Source organism: Eschrichtius robustus, chromosome 16, assembly GCF_028021215.1.
Source record: "Eschrichtius robustus isolate mEscRob2 chromosome 16, mEscRob2.pri, whole genome shotgun sequence".
Classification (NCBI taxonomy): domain Eukaryota; kingdom Metazoa; phylum Chordata; class Mammalia; order Artiodactyla; family Eschrichtiidae; genus Eschrichtius; species Eschrichtius robustus.
Window position 1 is genome coordinate 48,241,824 of NC_090839.1, and position 16,992 is coordinate 48,258,815.

At 40.4% G+C, this 16,992-nt stretch overlaps 1 protein-coding gene across 3 annotated transcripts in view; it reads left to right on the plus strand.

Moving 5' to 3' along the window:
• RALGAPA2 (Ral GTPase activating protein catalytic subunit alpha 2) overlaps positions 1-16,992 on the plus strand; it is a 280,276-nt gene that overhangs the window by 120,624 nt on the left and 142,660 nt on the right. For all 3 annotated transcript variants that reach the window (XM_068565247.1, XM_068565249.1, XM_068565248.1), the window contains 3 exons: positions 5,288-5,481; positions 6,288-6,386; positions 6,618-6,773. In XM_068565247.1, the coding sequence (XP_068421348.1) occupies positions 5,288-5,481; positions 6,288-6,386; positions 6,618-6,773 (449 nt within the window). The remainder of the gene's footprint in view (positions 1-5,287; positions 5,482-6,287; positions 6,387-6,617; positions 6,774-16,992) is intronic.

The window sequence follows — 16,992 nt, forward strand, 5'->3', positions numbered from 1 at the left end:
ATAAAATACACACTGGATCCACACAGGCATGGAGTCCTGATACACGAAAGAGACAGCATTCCAGATCTGACAAAGGAAGAATGGACTGCCCCACAAAGGCCTGCGGGACAATATTTAGCCACAGGGCAGAAAATGGGACAGATTCCCTACCTCCCACCTTGCCCACAGCCAAGTCCCTATGGATAAAATACTTAAGTGTGAAAAGGAAAACTTAAAAACTTTTGGAAGAAAATATCCTCTAAAAATATGTCTAAGACCTTGGGGTAGGGAAGGCTTTCTTAAATGAGATGGAAAAAAAAAAAAAAGCTAACCATAAGAAACGTGTCAGTCATTAATTCAACTTTAGCATAAGGAAAACTTTCTTTTCATTGTCAGAGAAACTTTAAGAACTCAGGGTTAGAACCCTGAAGGGTAAGGGCCAGCTTTGGTGCTCCTTCCTTTCCAGGTGCCTGTCAAATCGGTGATACGTTTTAAGATAAAGTTCAGTAAGAAGTGGTTTTCAACATTTTGCTTTAGTTGGGGAAGGGTCAGTAGTGTCCCCCCTGGCTGCAAGGTAAGCTTCAGGGGCGGGACTGTCGTTGGTCGTTGGTCACTGGTCATGTTCACAGCTGATTCTTGGCTCCCAGGACAGTACATAGCAGGAGAGGAATAGTCAGTAAATACTTGAATCAGTGAATGAATAAGCTTTAAGCTGCAGGCTGTTGTTTGATTTAGCTAAAAACAGCAATGAAATTTTAACCTTTTTTTGATAATAAAAAATATGTACGACTGCATTTCCAAGTCTCTCTTGTTTAGTATATTTATCACAGCCCTGCCTCTAGATGTTGTTATCGAAATCCTTTGACCATTTCTGCTTTTAATTATAACTTTTGCTTTTAATTATCACTGTTACCTGCCACCAAAACCATTCACAGGAATGGTCTGTCAACATCCTCTACCGTTGCAGACATTTTTGGCATTTCCACCAGGCTTTGATCTATTTTGAAAACATAAAGCATTCTAAAGAAAAATAACGATGAGAAGTACCGTGGGGTTGCTTGCTCACCTTTGTAACCTTTAACATGAATGTTGCTTGTGCCTGGGAAGCAGATGAAGGAGAAGAGGGTCAGGCCGCAGTGACGGTCAGCAGAGCGCCAACCTGCGTCTTCTCCGCTTTTAATCATCAAAGTCTAGGCCTAATTTTTCTGGTCCCAGAATTAAGGTGTTTCTGTTGAGCCTCTGGGTTTGTGCCTTTGGTTAAGTTTTCAACTCAAAAGAGAAAATCATTTCCAAAGCACCAGCTATGTTTCGTCAACCCTCCACCAAACCTACACGAGACTGCTGCTGTGTGAAGTCGCCCTTGGGTCCTAAGTGCCTGTTTTACTGATTACCAAGACTCATCTCATGGCTAAAATCCTTTGCATATTTGCAAAGTTCTGAACGTTAGATTGCTCCTGTATTAAAGTCCTGTATGTGTTGGGAGAAAGATGATATAACTTTTATTTGTTTGCAAGACTTCCTACTTTAACAACAACAACAAAATGTTAATGTCTCTATAGCATTTAGTAATAATGGAACAAAAAGATGCTAGGCTAGCATACTAGCTTGCTCATGAAAAAGAAAATGAACTAAGTGTTTGGTGTTTCTAAGGTGAACATGAAATTTTCAGAAATCTCTCAAATCCCGATTTTTAATTAAGTGCTGCTTCACTGAGGAACCATCTACATGCAAAATGTCAGCATCTGTTCTGTTACTTATGCCATGAGTGGAATAATTTTGGGTAAAAACATTTCAACTCATTAAAAATTCTTTTTCACAGTAATATTGAGCATGCAATCGTTTCAAATACCTCAAAAAGACTCCCTGTATTTTGATAATGTGATGGGGGATGTTACCTAGAATTTTATCACTGAGGAATACGTTTTTCTGAGAGCAAAGCAGTATTGAAACAGATTCTTTTTTTGGAGGGGGGGATCCTTCCGTAACTGAGAATGTGTTTGCTGGCAGGTAGCAGGGAGGTGTAGGTGATAAGACACCTGACCTCTGTTTACTTGGAGCTGTCACTCAAGGGAAGTCCCAGCCTGACTAGAAGGCTGGAGGCTAATCTCCACCTCAGATGGCTGCGTTTTGCAGGTGATGGTTGGGGATGGAGCAAAGCTCTAAGTCACTGAGTTCCCGTACTTTTTTTACCCCTCAAGGAATTAAAGACTTATGGCATTCTTCTTGAGAAAAATAAATGCTGCATTATGCTGCTTGTTCACTTGGGAGCTTAGGTTGGTTTGTAAGGTTCATTGAAGCTTCAGCAGACCTTCTCGGACTGACAGATGCTTGATACTGCACGCATTTTACAGAGTAAACGTGAGGAGGACGAGCCTGTCTTCTTCTGAGGTTTTGTAAAAGTCAGTCTGAGAGCCCAGAAGGCCCGTAATTAGGCTTTTGCTGTCTCTGCAGGCACACTGTGTGGGATTCCGGCTTGGATTATCTGTGTCACCTCAGTTGATTGTATGATACGGATGTGGGAAATACAGATGTGTTTTGCTCTAAGAAGAAGCAGTGCTCCTGGATTTGGGAAGATCTTTCCATGACACCATCCATGTACCATCCTTATCAAATCCTCTGTTTCAGGGTCTTGGCATCGTTCCATAACGAATGTACTGATAATAAGCTGTCAGCAGCTGTCTCGGGCACAGTGCGGGAAGCATACGGAGCCTGCCCTGGATTTGCCCTGGCCCCTCCTCACACCCACTCCTCCCGCTCCTTGCCGGCCCTGGTCATCCCTCCACTTGAGCTCCTCGCATCCCTAGACTGTGCTCCCATTTCTATGGTTAGGCCTGAAAAAGCCCAACGATATATGCACCCAAGGTGATGCTCGCTCAGCGGTGGTTAATGGTTGCCACCGTGTCTGGGTGGGACACAGCTCTTTAAACTCCCTCCAAAGATTCCAAAGAGAAGCAAAGCAGAGGTGACTTAAACGGAAAGCCAAAAGTAAGATGTGAGAGATAAAAATCAAATAGATCAGCAACTACAATAAAAATAAACAATTTAAACTTGCAGTTCAATTCAGAAACTCTTGGGTTAGGTTGAAGACATAAAATCCAGCCATATGATGTTTACCGGAGATACCCCTAATACATAATGTACAGGGAGATCCTAAGTAAATAAATGAACACATTGATACACAGGAAGAAAGGCAGACCAGGGGTGTAGCTCTGTGTATGTCAGTCACATAAACTTTAAAGCAGAAGTCATTTATTAGTGACAGCAGTAATTCTGAATTTATATGAACTTCATAGCCTCCAGATATATATATGAAGCAAAATTTGACAGAATTACTAGGAACTACTGATAAAACCGTAATCATAGTAGGAAATTTTAATATCAGCTCTCATTAATAGATGAGTTAAGCAGAAAAAATATTAGAGAAGATTTACACAATACAATTAATCTTGATTGAATGTAGATCTATATGTATAAAATTTTTTGAACTTAATTTAAAAATACCTGTGATTTTTTTTTAAAGCACATGGAACATTTACAGAAATTGACCAGTTAGATCATTAAGCAAGCCTCAACAAATGTCCATGATTTGAAACTGTATTACATTCCATGAATATGATGAAATAAATTCAGAAGAACAAAAAGAAAAGAGAAGAAAATGACATTAAGAAACTAAAACTGCATTTCAAATAAATTAAGTCCAAAAAGAAGTCAAATTGTGAACTGGAAAATATTTCAAATTGACTACAGCGAAATGTAGCTGAGTACTGATATGGAGGAAAGTATGTGGCCTTAGGTGTGTACACTAGAAGCGAAAAACACTAATTTATTCAATGTCTTGTTCAAAAAATTAGGAAAAGAATGGCAGAATAATATACAGAAGTTGATAAAAAAGGAACTAATAAAGCTAAGTACATAACATATACTAGAAAGCAATAGGGAAAACAAAGACCACGCTTTAAAAACATTAATAAAATAGACAAATAGGCAAGATTGATCAAGGAAAAAATATTGGGAGTGAAAAAGGGAACAGAGCTACAAAAACAATATAAAATTAAAAAATAATACAATAGGTTAATTCTAATAGAGTTATTTAAAATAAAGAGGACAATTCCTAGCTTTACTGAAGCTTCAAATAAAAGAGCAACTCTCTTTTTCAACCTGTTTCAGACAGGTTGAAACTCTCCAGAGTTAATAATTTTTCACACAAAAAAATTTCACGTATCGGAACGCTGCTGACTCTAAAATTACAAAGGAAACTACAGGAAAGTGAGCACTTTTCCAACACAGAATTCTGTACGCAGCCAAACTATGAATTACAAGTCAGGGAACCAAGACTTTCAGACGTGAGGACATGCACCTTCCTCAGGCAGCCACAGGAAGACGTGGTCCACTAAAAGCAAGAAGCAAGCAGAGAAACAACGTGTGCCGTTTGTGATTCTGGTCTTAACAAACAAGAAATGTAAACGTGTTCACACAAAAGCCTGTATGCAATTGTAGCTTTATTTATAATCACCAAAACCAGGAAACTATCCAATGTCCTTCATCAGGTCAATGGATAAACTGTGATACCTGTGGATACACAACCCCATGGATGAATCTCTCAAATAAACGCATTATGCTAAGTGAAAGAAACCAGACAGAAAAGCTGCTTACTATAGGATTCCATTTATCGGACATTCTGGAAACGGCAGAATGTAGGGACACTGTAGGGACAAAAAACGGCAGTGGTTGTCTGGAGCAGAGGTTCGGGGAGGGGACTGACTGTGAAGGGGCACTTGTGGAGTGAAGGGGCTATTTCATATCAATTATGGTGGCAGTGTGTGGTGACAGTTACACCATCGTATACCTTTCCTACAAGTCCTTGAATCCAAGAAGGGTAAAATTTATTATAAGCAACTTTTACCCCCCCTCTCATAAACCTGAGTGAATAGTAACAGCCACCAAAAATGTCACTCCAGCCATGAGGCCTCCCGGCCACCTTTTTTCATGGCCCTGTTCCCTACCCATCCTGCTCAAGTTCTCCTCCCCACCCCGCTGCTGCTTAATAAAGCCCTTCACAGGGTCTCCAGGAACTGTTTTGTCATCTCTGGGCTGCTGCCCTTTTAGTTGGAAGGAGCAGAATCATCTAACCTTTCCTCATGGAGCCCACTTTTCTGTCCTTCCAAGTTGTCAGCCATTTCACACTTCATCTTATTTTACTCTGAACATGTAAATTTTCAAGCACAGGTAATTTGCATTACAGAAAAAAAGGCTGTAACAATGAAATCAAAATTGCATTTACAGGGTTAACACACATCTTTCCCCACAGATAGCAGCGAATGCCTTGCTGATGACTGTAGCATAATCGCTGGGGGGACCCTCACGGGTTGGCACCCAGACTCGGCTGCCGTGTTATGGCGAAGAATCTTGGGAATCCTCGGAGACGTGAATAATATCCAGTCACCCAAGATCCATGCCAGAGTGTTTGGCTATCTCTATGAACTCTGGTACAAGCTAGCGAAGGTAAGTCCTGCCGTCACCTTTTATTCTAATACGGGAACATTGCTTTATCACTTGGCATAAAAACTGTGCTGCGCGTAACTTCTGAACAGAAGTTTAGATGTTTAGACAAAGTACGTTTGATGATCCAAGAATAAATAATAATACTTATAGTTTGGTCATTTTATAAATGCCTAAGAGTTATTTCGTTTAACGTGCAAGTAGACTGTTACTATAGGATATTAAAGAATGGGATATTATACACTAGTTTTAGTTACTCTCCTTATAAAGTTGATACTGGTTTTATTGTACAAAATTTGAAGAATGTAGAAAAATGCGAAGAAGACAATCTCACCATCCACAGAGAAAACCAATATTAATATATAATCTTATTTCTGTGGATAAACATATTTTTATAAAAGTACTGTCTTAGAGTCCATACAATTTTCATTCTGGTTTTTGTTTTTGTTCACAACATACATTTTCCCCATGTTAGTACTTTTTTTTTGTTTTCCAAAAACACAGTTTGTGTTTATACAGTATAACCTGTGAAACCATTCCTTATCATTTGGAGTTCAGGAAGGCCTCTCCAGGCATTAAGATTGAAGGAAGAACAATGCCCTAGTTTTGTATTAGATCTAAAACCACCACACAGTTCAAAAAGATAGTAGACCTCATGATAAAAGAAACACTTGTAAATGTTGTAGCTTTTCACTCAACTTACAGAAATTTAATTGGGAGCAGCTGTTTGACCATGGAGCACGTTTCTGAAGTATCATTGGGATTAACTGTGTGTTGCCTTCCCTAAAAGTCTCCTCTTTGTGAATTAGATACGGGATAACCTAGCAATAAGCCTGGATAACCAGTCTTCTCCGTCTCCTCCGGCCTTGATCCCACCCCTCAGAATGTTTGCATCATGGCTATTTAAGGCAAGTGAATATGTGTTTATTCCTTTATTGTAATTTCCTCTTCCTTCCTGAAATTGAGTTTAAAAAATGTAATTGCCCAAGACTGCATGTTTTGAAGACAGGCTGGGTCTCACTCCAGCCAGCGCATCCCACGTCTCCATAAACAACTTTATGGAAAACTGAAAAGTAAGTGAAAGGACAAAATGCATCTGCATCTGGAGTTGATTAAATCTCTAAACGTCTCCTTGGCAGGCGACAACACTGCCCGATGCCTATAAGGAAGGCAAGCTCCAAGCCTACAAGCTGATCTGCGCCATGATGACCCGACGCCAGGACGTGCTGCCCAACTCGGACTTCCTGGTGCATTTTTACCTCATCATGCACCTGGGACTAACCAGCGAGGACCAGGTATCTGGGACTCCACCATCGCGGTGGCCTGTTGTTCGGAAAGTGCATGTCACTCTTTGCAGGTGAAATTGGGGTTTATGAAAGTACCTCCAAAATGTTGAAATCCTCAGTAGTTCCGCGTCTTCTACACCCAGCAATACCAGTAGTAGCCTTTCAGAAATGTGAGTCTGACTTGTCTCACCCGAGCTGCTTCTCCCCACTGACCCTGCATTTCACCAGCCAAATTTGAATTTTACCCCTTGGCCTGTCCAGTTCTGTATGATTTAACGTCTGCCTGTTGTCAGCCTCAAAAATACTTATCTCACCCACTTTTTGTTGGGGTTCTGCATTAGCTATTGTATGAAGAAAATGATTTTGGTCATTTAAAAATGTTCGAAAGCTACTGTTTTAGGAGTTAGGATGTTTTTGTGAACAACATCACCTATAAATTAGGGATCCTGACATCTCTTGATGAAGAGCTAATGTCTCTCAAATAAATGTGATTGGTAGTTAAGTTGAAACAGAAGGGCCAAAGGAGCCACTAGCAATCAGCCTGTAGCCCTTGGCCTTCCTCCCTCTGGAAGTCCCCTGGTGGTGGGCAGAGGACCTGGACGAGCAGGAACACTGACTTGTGACTTGCTGTCTGAATATCAAGCAGGCAAGTGAAGAGGTTGGTTTGTGAAGCCTGAGGTTATTCTGGACACTATTTGGAGGATGGATTTAGAGATGTGACAGTGGTGGGATAGAGTAGGAGGTTGGGCCTGGAGGTTAATTAGGAAGTGATTAAACAAATACAGATTTTTTTTAAATGGCGAGAACGAAGATGGTAGCATTGGAGATGGGAAGAAGGAAAGGGAAAGGTTTAAGAGGTTTGAAAGCATTTAATTTTATCGCTAAGTCTTCTTGACTGATTAGAGATTTGAGGAGTGTTTCAGAATTTACCCTTTAAATTGTAGATACTTACCAGTGAACTTGAATCATTCGTGAACTACCAAGTAGCCATCCTCTCTGTCTTTATTTGATGCTTTGAATATATGATGCAGACACACGGACCTTTTGATACATGTAAGAGGTCATTCTCTGGATTTGCCAGCCTTACCTTGGGCCCTGTTTAAAACTTGTAAAATATTCCCTGATAAACACTTCGAGCTTCAGTCACTGAGGTTTTCTTCTGAAGTAATAGCCATACTGTCCTACTGTGTTGTCTCTGTCATATTCGCTCCAATTCCAGCAGTGTGCAGTGGACATCTGTAGAGCAGAGACTGGACTTAGATGCACAGGCTCTTTTATTTCCTAAACAAATGTAGAAATAGAGACGCATAAGTAGACCTGTTTTTACTCCTTGCTCAGATATTTTGCATCCATCATTGTGGACGGAATCATGTTTTACAGAATGATGCAACTCAGGGCATGTGGAAGATTAAGGGGTAGAAATAGGGAAGAGAATTAACTCACAGATAATAATGAGATCCCTCAGTGACAGAACCAAGAGAGGAAGGTTTAGTTAACAACGCTGTACTTTAAAGCAGTATTTTGCTAAGATTTGCAGGAAAAACATCTACTTGGAAATGATAATCAACTGTAGAATCTTCTTATTTAATAAAAACAAATTTGAAGTCAGAATTGGGAGATTGGGATTGACATTATACACTAATATGTATAAAATAGATAACTAATAAGAACCTGCTGTATAAAAAAATAAATTAAATTAAATTAAAAAAAATTGAAGTCAGCTGTAAACACTTACTATTTCTAGAATGAGCTTTCCAGAAACTCACATAAATAGGTGTGTTTAGAATCCTCTTTCTATTTTAAATTGTGTTGTAGTAAAAATGAAACAATAAAATGAGATGAAGTCTGTATAACATTTGAGTACCCAAAACATTATTTCAAAAATGGGATTTTGGGACATCCCTGGCAGTCCACTGGTTAAGACTTCACCTTCCAATGCAGGGGGTGCGGGTTTGATCCCTGGTCGGGGAGCTAAGATCCCACATGCCTCACGGCCAAAAAACCAAAACTTAGAAAAAACAGAAGCAATATTGTAACAAATTAAATACAGACCTAAACAAAATTTTTTTTAAAAAATGGGATTTTACAGTGTAGAAAAAGGAGTTTTCAAATTTTATACTTAAAATAATTTTCACATTTAATGTATACCTTATTTTTGGTTAAGTTTGATCTTTTGTAGTTCATTGTAGAATATGTCAATCTTAAATGATGGCCCATTGCTAGCAGTAATCCCAACATCCAGACTTCTAAGAGAAAACGGGGATATCATAAATCTCTATTTTATAATCAGCCTACTGTTTCGACCATTAGAAGCTTGAGTTGTTATGTGTTTCATAGAATTGACTGTTTTGCTTTAACCTTAACAATTATTGGTATACGTTTTAGAAGCCCTGACTGTCTGCCAAACAGAATTACTCTAAATAAACTTTATTCCTTTGCTAGAAGAAAATTACGCAGAAGGCTTTCTAATGAAAGAAACTTTTCTCATTTAAGTAAGAAATGTCTCCAATAATTAGTTTAACTTTTGGTCCACATGTCTAAACAGGTCATGGTGGTTGCTCCAGAACTTATATGACTTCTGGAAACACATGTTATATTAATGATAAGAAAAGAAAACATTTGCTCTAGAGAATAAATTCAACGTTTTAGTTGACATGCTGTGCACCTGCGACTCGGACCATCTCAGGGCTGTTTCCATCTTGTGAGAGTTTTCAAAGAGCTACACTTCTACGTAGCCTGGCACTAAAAGCCTTCGTTCCTGCAGAGAGAACCTTGTAAAAATGTTCCTTATTTTTTAATAAGTAATAGCAAATCATTTTTAGATTTTTAATATTTATAGTTTTACCCTCCAACAAAATCCAAGGTGAATTTCCTCCTTTGGCCTCTGGGTGGCACCCTTGTCTGCAGGACTCTCGGCTGCCTGGTTCATGGACCACACTGAGCCTTAGAACTGCTGGGAGGCCCAGCGCTGTGGGAGCTCGGTGCTGTGGCCTGGCCGCTTTACAGATGCTTTCCTAGATCTGAGAGTAGCAAAATCATGCCAGTAGTGACTAATAAAGTGTTGAATTAGAGGTAAGATCTAAAATGTGAAATATCTTTTTTCCAAACATAAGAGTGCTTATAGTAATTGAAGATTTCTTCTCGTTAAAAAAAAAAAAAAAAATTGTAAAACAGGTATGATTGTGTTCTGTGTTGCAATCATATAAAATCACAATTTCATCTAATATAATAGCAAATTAATTACTTAAACAAATACAGTTATTTCTATATTTTAGAAAGTAATAATATGTATAGCAAACAGCCAGAATTCAAAATGTAGCATATTCCAAACCAACTGTTCTCAGTGTTGCTTGGACCAGTTTTAGCTATTCCAATCACTCAACAATGTCATAGATAAAACAGGGGCCTTACCGAGTAGTATTTCCCACAGTACGTGTACAGTGGAAGTTTACAGTTTATTAGTATGATTGAGAAAATGCTTTGAAATAGCCTTATTTTTCCTTGACTATGAACTTTTTAAAATTTGATTCTGTTACTGATTTAGAAAATAATTAGGATCATAAAGACTTTCTGAAATAACTATAAATTATGAATAAGATTCAGGATGACGTGCAGGACTGCCCAGCCTGCTTGTAAAGGGGTCTTCCAGCTGGCTTCATTCCATCCTGCTGCTTTGTGTCTGGTGGGGGACTGGGCAGGGGGGTGCGCGGAGGGTCTTAATTTCCCCAGCACCGCAGTGCCAGACTCTGTGCTGGGAACTCATGATGTTGTCGCATCAATTCTTCTCTGCAGTTCAGTTAGATAAATATCACAACCCGCTGTATAAATAGCTAAGGCTCAGAAGATATTGAGGACGTCTGCCCAGTGCCACACATAAAAAAGGCTGTGAGAATTCACAGGCAGCCCGGCTTATTCCACACGGTCTGCCTTGCCCATTGACTCACACCGAACAGATAAGCTCACCTGACTCACATCGTGCAAACAAACAGGCCCTGGTCGTATTCCTTCTCCTTCTCTCCCCTGGGCTTTGGCCTTGGTCCTGCCCCACCTCCGAATCCTCCTTACCAGACTCCCCTCCCACCCCAGCCTGCAAACACCTTCCCCAGTGGCCCGCCCGGCTCCCCACCGCCTTCAGCTTCTCTCCCAAAGCTGTTCCCGGTTCTGCTTAGTTTGTCCTAATACTTAAGCAGCTTTTTCACCTCAGTCTCCCCCAAAATATTTGGACATGAAAGGATTTGGATTTATTAAATACAGGTCCTATTAATTTCATCGTCATTTAAAACATATGGAAAGATCAATATGTGTGAAATGGAAAAGGACAGCTGAGGAAAGGAATTTTATTTGTATGTTTCTGAGAACATATATCAAAGACTGGAAAGTTTTCTTTGCTTAAAATAAGTAAACTATTTTTTAACAATGACTTACAGATTTAATGTCTTAATGCGATTTGTCTGTTAAATACATCAAAGTTAAATTCACTTTTAAGTGCAAAGTTTACATCAATGCAAAATTATTGTTGCAAATTTGCATATAGAAATTTTGGGAAATGTGGGTCTATGTCGTTTTCATCTATGATGTTGTATTATCGTGTCTTGCAACAAACCAAAAAGCACGAGGCCTCTCTCAGGTGGGGAAATAGGTTTTGTTCCACCCCGAGGTGACCATCCAGCTACAGACTTGAGCCCTCACCGTGTGAAGTCACGATACTGTCGGGTAACAGTTAAGAGCGTGGGCTTCCAGAGATAAACCCATGCACCTATGGTCAACTAATCTATGACAAGGGAGGCAAGGATATACAATGGAGAAAAGGCAGTCTCTTCAATAAGTGGTGCTGGGAAAACTGGACAGCTACATGTAAAAGAATGAAATTAGAACACTCCCTAACACCATACACAAAAATAAACTGAAAATGGATTCGAGACCTAAATGTAAGACTGGACACTATAAAACTCTTAGAGGAAAACATAGGAAGAACACTCTTTGACATAAACCACAGCAAGATCTTTTTTGATCCACCTCCTAGAGTAATGGAAATAAAAACAAAAATAAACAAATGAGACCTAATGAAACTTCAAAGCTTTTGCAAAGCAAAGGAAACTACAAACAAGACGAAAAGACAATCCTCAGAAAGGGAGAAAATATTTGCAAACGAATCAACGGACAAAGGATTAATCTCCAAAATATATAAACAGCTCATGCAGCTCAACATTTAAAAAAAACAACCCAATCCAAAAATGGGCAGAAGACCTAAGTAGACATTTCTTCAAAGAAGACATACAGATGGCCAAGAAGCACATGAAAAGCTGCTCAACATCACTAATTATTAGAGAAATGCAAGTCAAAACTACAATGAGGTATCACCTCACACCAATTAGAATGGGCATCATCAGAAAATCTACAAACAACAAATGCTGGAGAGGGTGTGGAGAAAAGGGAACCCTCTTGCACTGGTGGTGGGAATGTAAATTGATACAGCCACTATGGAGAACAGTATGGAGGTTCCTTAAAAAACTAAAAATAGAATTACCATATGACCCAGCAATCCCACTCCTGGGCACATACCCAGAGAAAACCATAATTCAGAAAGACACACGCACCCCCAATGTTCATCTCAGCACTATTTACAATAGCCAGGCCATGGAAGCAACCTAAATGCCCATCGACAGATGAATGATTAAAGAAGATGTGGTACATATATACAATGGAATATTACTCAACCATAAAAAGGAATGAAATTGGGTCATTTGTAGAGACATGGATGGACCTAGAGACTGTCATACAGAGTGACGTAAGTCAGAAAGAGAAAAACATATGTCGTATATTAACGCATATGTGTGGAACCTAGAAAAATGGTACAGATGAACCAGTTTGCAGGTGAGAAATAGAGACACAGGTGTAGAGAACAAATGTATGGACACCAAGGGGGGAAAGTGATGGGGGGGGGGTGGTGTGATGAATTGGGAGATTGGGATTGACATATGTATAAAATGGATAACTAATAAGAACCTGCTCTATAAAAAAAAGTAAATAAAATTCAAAAAAAAAAAAAGAGCCTGGGCTTCGAGCCTTTCTGAGCACCAGGCTTGGTGTCCCTCTGATGAGCCAGGTGATCTGACCTCACTGTGCCTGGGCTCCCTTATCTGCAAATGTAGGTAATTACAGCGCCGCCTCGGAGGGCCGTCAGGAGACTTTGAGGGGGTAGAGCGTGTAACGCACTCGATTCGGGGCCTGGATGCGACAGCGCTCAGTGAGCACGAGCCCTCGCAGTGACGCTGAGGACAAGGAGGGGACAGTAGCCCCTTGACCAACCGAGCCCGTTTTATTTTTCCGATATCTCAGGGTGTTGATTTTTTTCCCCCTTTCCCATATATTTTCTTACTTTTGAACATAATAATTTGAGTAAAAAAATGTAACTAGGCATCGTCTAATCTCAGACCATTGGGGAGAAGTAACCCCTCCCCCTGCCATGGGTCAGACACAAGGAATGACATCTCCAGTTACCCTTTTGTGACTCGGACGTTTCTTGTGTGTCCTTGGCCGTTGGCTCCCCTTCCACCTGCTCCCCGCCCCAGGCAGCGTGCCCTCTGTGGGATGGATGCCGGAAAGCTGGACCCTTGTGGCCCAGTCGACATCCAGCCAGGTTCCGGCCCAGCAGGGGCCCCGGTGTGGCTCTGGACAGCGGGCGGGGGCGGGACAGTTGTGCTGGGGCTGCACCTGCATCACTGGCCGCCGAGGCCCCGTGGGAACCACTCCCGGTGGCTGGTGCCTGGCTGTGCAGGGTTCCCGAGTGGGTCCTCTAGCATCCTGTGAGCCCTCTAACACCCTGATAGAAACCCCTCTCATCTCAGTCTCAGCGAGGGGAATCTGTCGTCTGCAAGTAAGGACCTGGCTTTACCAGTGATGCCCTGCGAGGCACCGGTGGTGCGGGTTCCACACGGCTCCATATTTCAGGTGCTAAAGGCACTTGCAGCATTTCTTGTTTTCCCCTTTAATTTGTTTTGTAGCCGAGAATATTTAACTTGTTTTAGGAACATTTTGCTTTCATTCAACTTTACATTTCAATGCAACTTTAATTCAACTTTTCATTCGACTTTATATTTTAATGAACCTTTTCCACACCAATGTTAAAACATAATTCTAAACATCACGTATAGAGTGATATTCTATCACAGAAGTCAAAATAGTTTGTGATTTTCTTAGTGGATGTTACAACCTCCTCTCATGAGGTATATGATGGAATAATAATAAACAGCCATTTGTAAAAAGATCCCAAGGGGGCCCTCAGTGAGCATAAGACTCAGCGGTGAGCCATGAAAGCAAGGTGCAGGGGTGACGCTCGTAAATTGGCCATACCTGACTCTTTTAATAACCCCAGACAGCCTGTATCATGCAGTGATATGTAATAATTGCATCACCTTTTCTCAGACAGAGAGTTGTTCTTTGCTGGAAATTTAGATATAACTAGAACCATGTATGTTAGATATACATAAATTTATAAATATATTTAAAGCTAAACATAAATGAGCATTCAGCTTCAGAAAAGGGAAGAATTAACATGTCACATTAAGGACCTGATTTGTCTCCCATCCAAGGAAATAATTCTAATACGTCTCTGAAGTACTTCTGTACAGTGAGTGATTTTTACCAAGGTTTGAATTCATGGGATTTTAATTCAATGCTAGCAGGACAAAGTGCATATTTATGAATTTAAAGGTCCAACTGATATTTAGAGGATTAAATAATAACCTTAATGTGTATCAGTAGAGGAACTTTAGAAGTCTACCTTAAAAGCTTTACTGAAATACAATTTTTAAAAACTGTAGGGTTGTACAATGAGTAAAAAAAAAAGACTAATTCCATGCCTTATTCCTAAGGTTTTTAAGAATGGGGAAATGTATATTCCAAGACTTCAGGATATCCGACGGCTTCAAAATATATTCAACTTTGACTTTAATGGAGGACAAGCCTCGTACTGGCAAGTCACAGACCTGGGCGCTAGATTCAGCTCTGTCCCCTGCCGGCCATGGGGACCTTGCCTGACCACAGGTGGTCAAGTGGTTGAGACGGACTGGAGGACCTCGGGGGCCCTCTCTTGAGCATTATTGGGTCCTCTGACTTACTGTTAGGCATTTTATTATTAGGGTCACATTGTCCTTTCCTAAATATAGTAAAAACTTGAATGATCTTTTCCTGTTGAGTATTTTTCCTCACCACAATAAAGACCTAGTCCGGTTCTGAGGGCATATCCAGTGGTATGAGACCCACAGATAATGAGTATCCGTAATATCCATCCACTTGTGAAAAGGGCCAAGTGAGTGACACATACTGTAGGGAGGGAACTGTGCTCAACACCCCTCGGGCTCAGTTGGCTTGAAGGCAGCTCACAGGGGAGATGGGATTTGAGCAGGACTTTCAACGATGGTTAGGATGACGAGAAGCAGGATGGGATTTCACGGGCTGTGTTGAAGGAACAATGACCAGAGTGGTTTTGATTTAGTGCCAGATACGTAGATGGACATAATGCATGGACGAGGATCCAGGCAGCACTGGAGAGAGCCTTGGTTCAGAGCCATGTTCGTCCCACAGATAATGGGGAGCTGAGCACAGCAGTCAACACGACCAAAAGGCATCTTAAGAAGTTTAAGGCACAGTGGTTCTGTGGGATGGATTAGGGTCAGGAGAGAGTGATGGCAACAGGCACAGAAAGGGACCAGGTAACGCGGGCCCAACAAGGGTTTATGTGCGTGTGTGAATTTATTTATTTATGTGTGTGTATACCTGTCTGTGTGCATATATTTATATATACTTGTGTGCACATGCGTTTTGTGTATTTTTGTGTGTGGAATATCGTGGACCGGTGGGGTGTCGGACTGAGTGGTAAGTGCCCCGAGAAGGCAGGGTCTCCTGGCACTATTGTCATGATCTCTCAAAGCAAGCGTTGGTTCAGAAAGGCAAGGTGATGAATTGAGAAAAGGTGAGGGCGGGGTAGGACGGGACCCCCTCCTCAACATGGACATCGCAGCACCAGGGCAGACTCCACAGGTGTGTCAGAGGATACAGCCAGGGGTGTCCCCAAAGAATTCTCGCCTGTTGGGAAGTAGAAATGTATGGGAAAGATTTCCAGGCACATTTTCTCTCCACGTAAGAGAACGTGTTTTCTAATCCTGTCGGAATTCAGATAGATGATGTGCAAACTGTAGATTTATTTACAGTTATTAAACTAGAACTTCTAAAAGTCTCAGTTATTTTGTGTTATGTTAGCCAGTTTTGCTACTATTTGTTTTTGAAAGTAATTAGACACTTAAAAACAAACTCTTATTTTTCTAAAAATATAATTCCTATTAGTTTGAATTTATTTTAGTCAAATTAAATGATCTTTTATTGAAATAAGAGTTTACTGCAGCAATAAACAAAACCTTCAAGTTTTACTTAGGTTTGATGGAAGAAGAATATATATATAAGGATAGGCAGTGTATGTCAGTCCTCTCTTGACATGTATCGTTAAGTTAATAATAATTCTTATCATGTGCTTGTTGTACAAACTCAATAGTGATGAAATGTAGCCTGTATCATAGAGTTAGTCTTGTATCATCAAGTAACATCCACTGGTTCCTGAGTGTTTCCCAGAAGGTTTCGTGAGAATGGACAAGCCATAGATTAGTCAAGTTTCATCAAAGAAGATTTTATTATAACTTTGTTCAGCTCTCAGTGGCCATGGAGACTTAAGATAGATGACTGCACCAAAATAACAGGCTGGAGAGCTTTTTCCTTTTCTTTTCAGCTGTAAAACCAGTAATTATTTTCATTAAGCTGCAGACCGAGCCCACTGACACCTAAATAAGGAAAGTGGAAATATGTGAAAGGTAACAGATGGCGGAGGCTTCGGTTATGAGGGTAACACGTGTGCAGCGAACTTGTTCCACAGCTTTAAAAGGTGTAAGGTGATAGCATGGGGGGTGGTCCAGAGAGGAGAAGTCCACCTGAGAGGCAGACACTAGAGTTTTGTTTGATTTCCCTTTCGGAGCTGAAGATGTCAAGACTTTCTTTCAAGTAAATGCTATCAGTGAAGGATACGAATTATTTCTATTTAGCCATCAGAGTCTAATAAGCACGTACTGTGTGAAATACATTAAATAAAAATGCAATATAGTAGCAACTCAATGTATGTGGAAAATTAAAAGATTTTATTCCTACTAAATACACTTACCATGTAATGTATAAGCTGGCC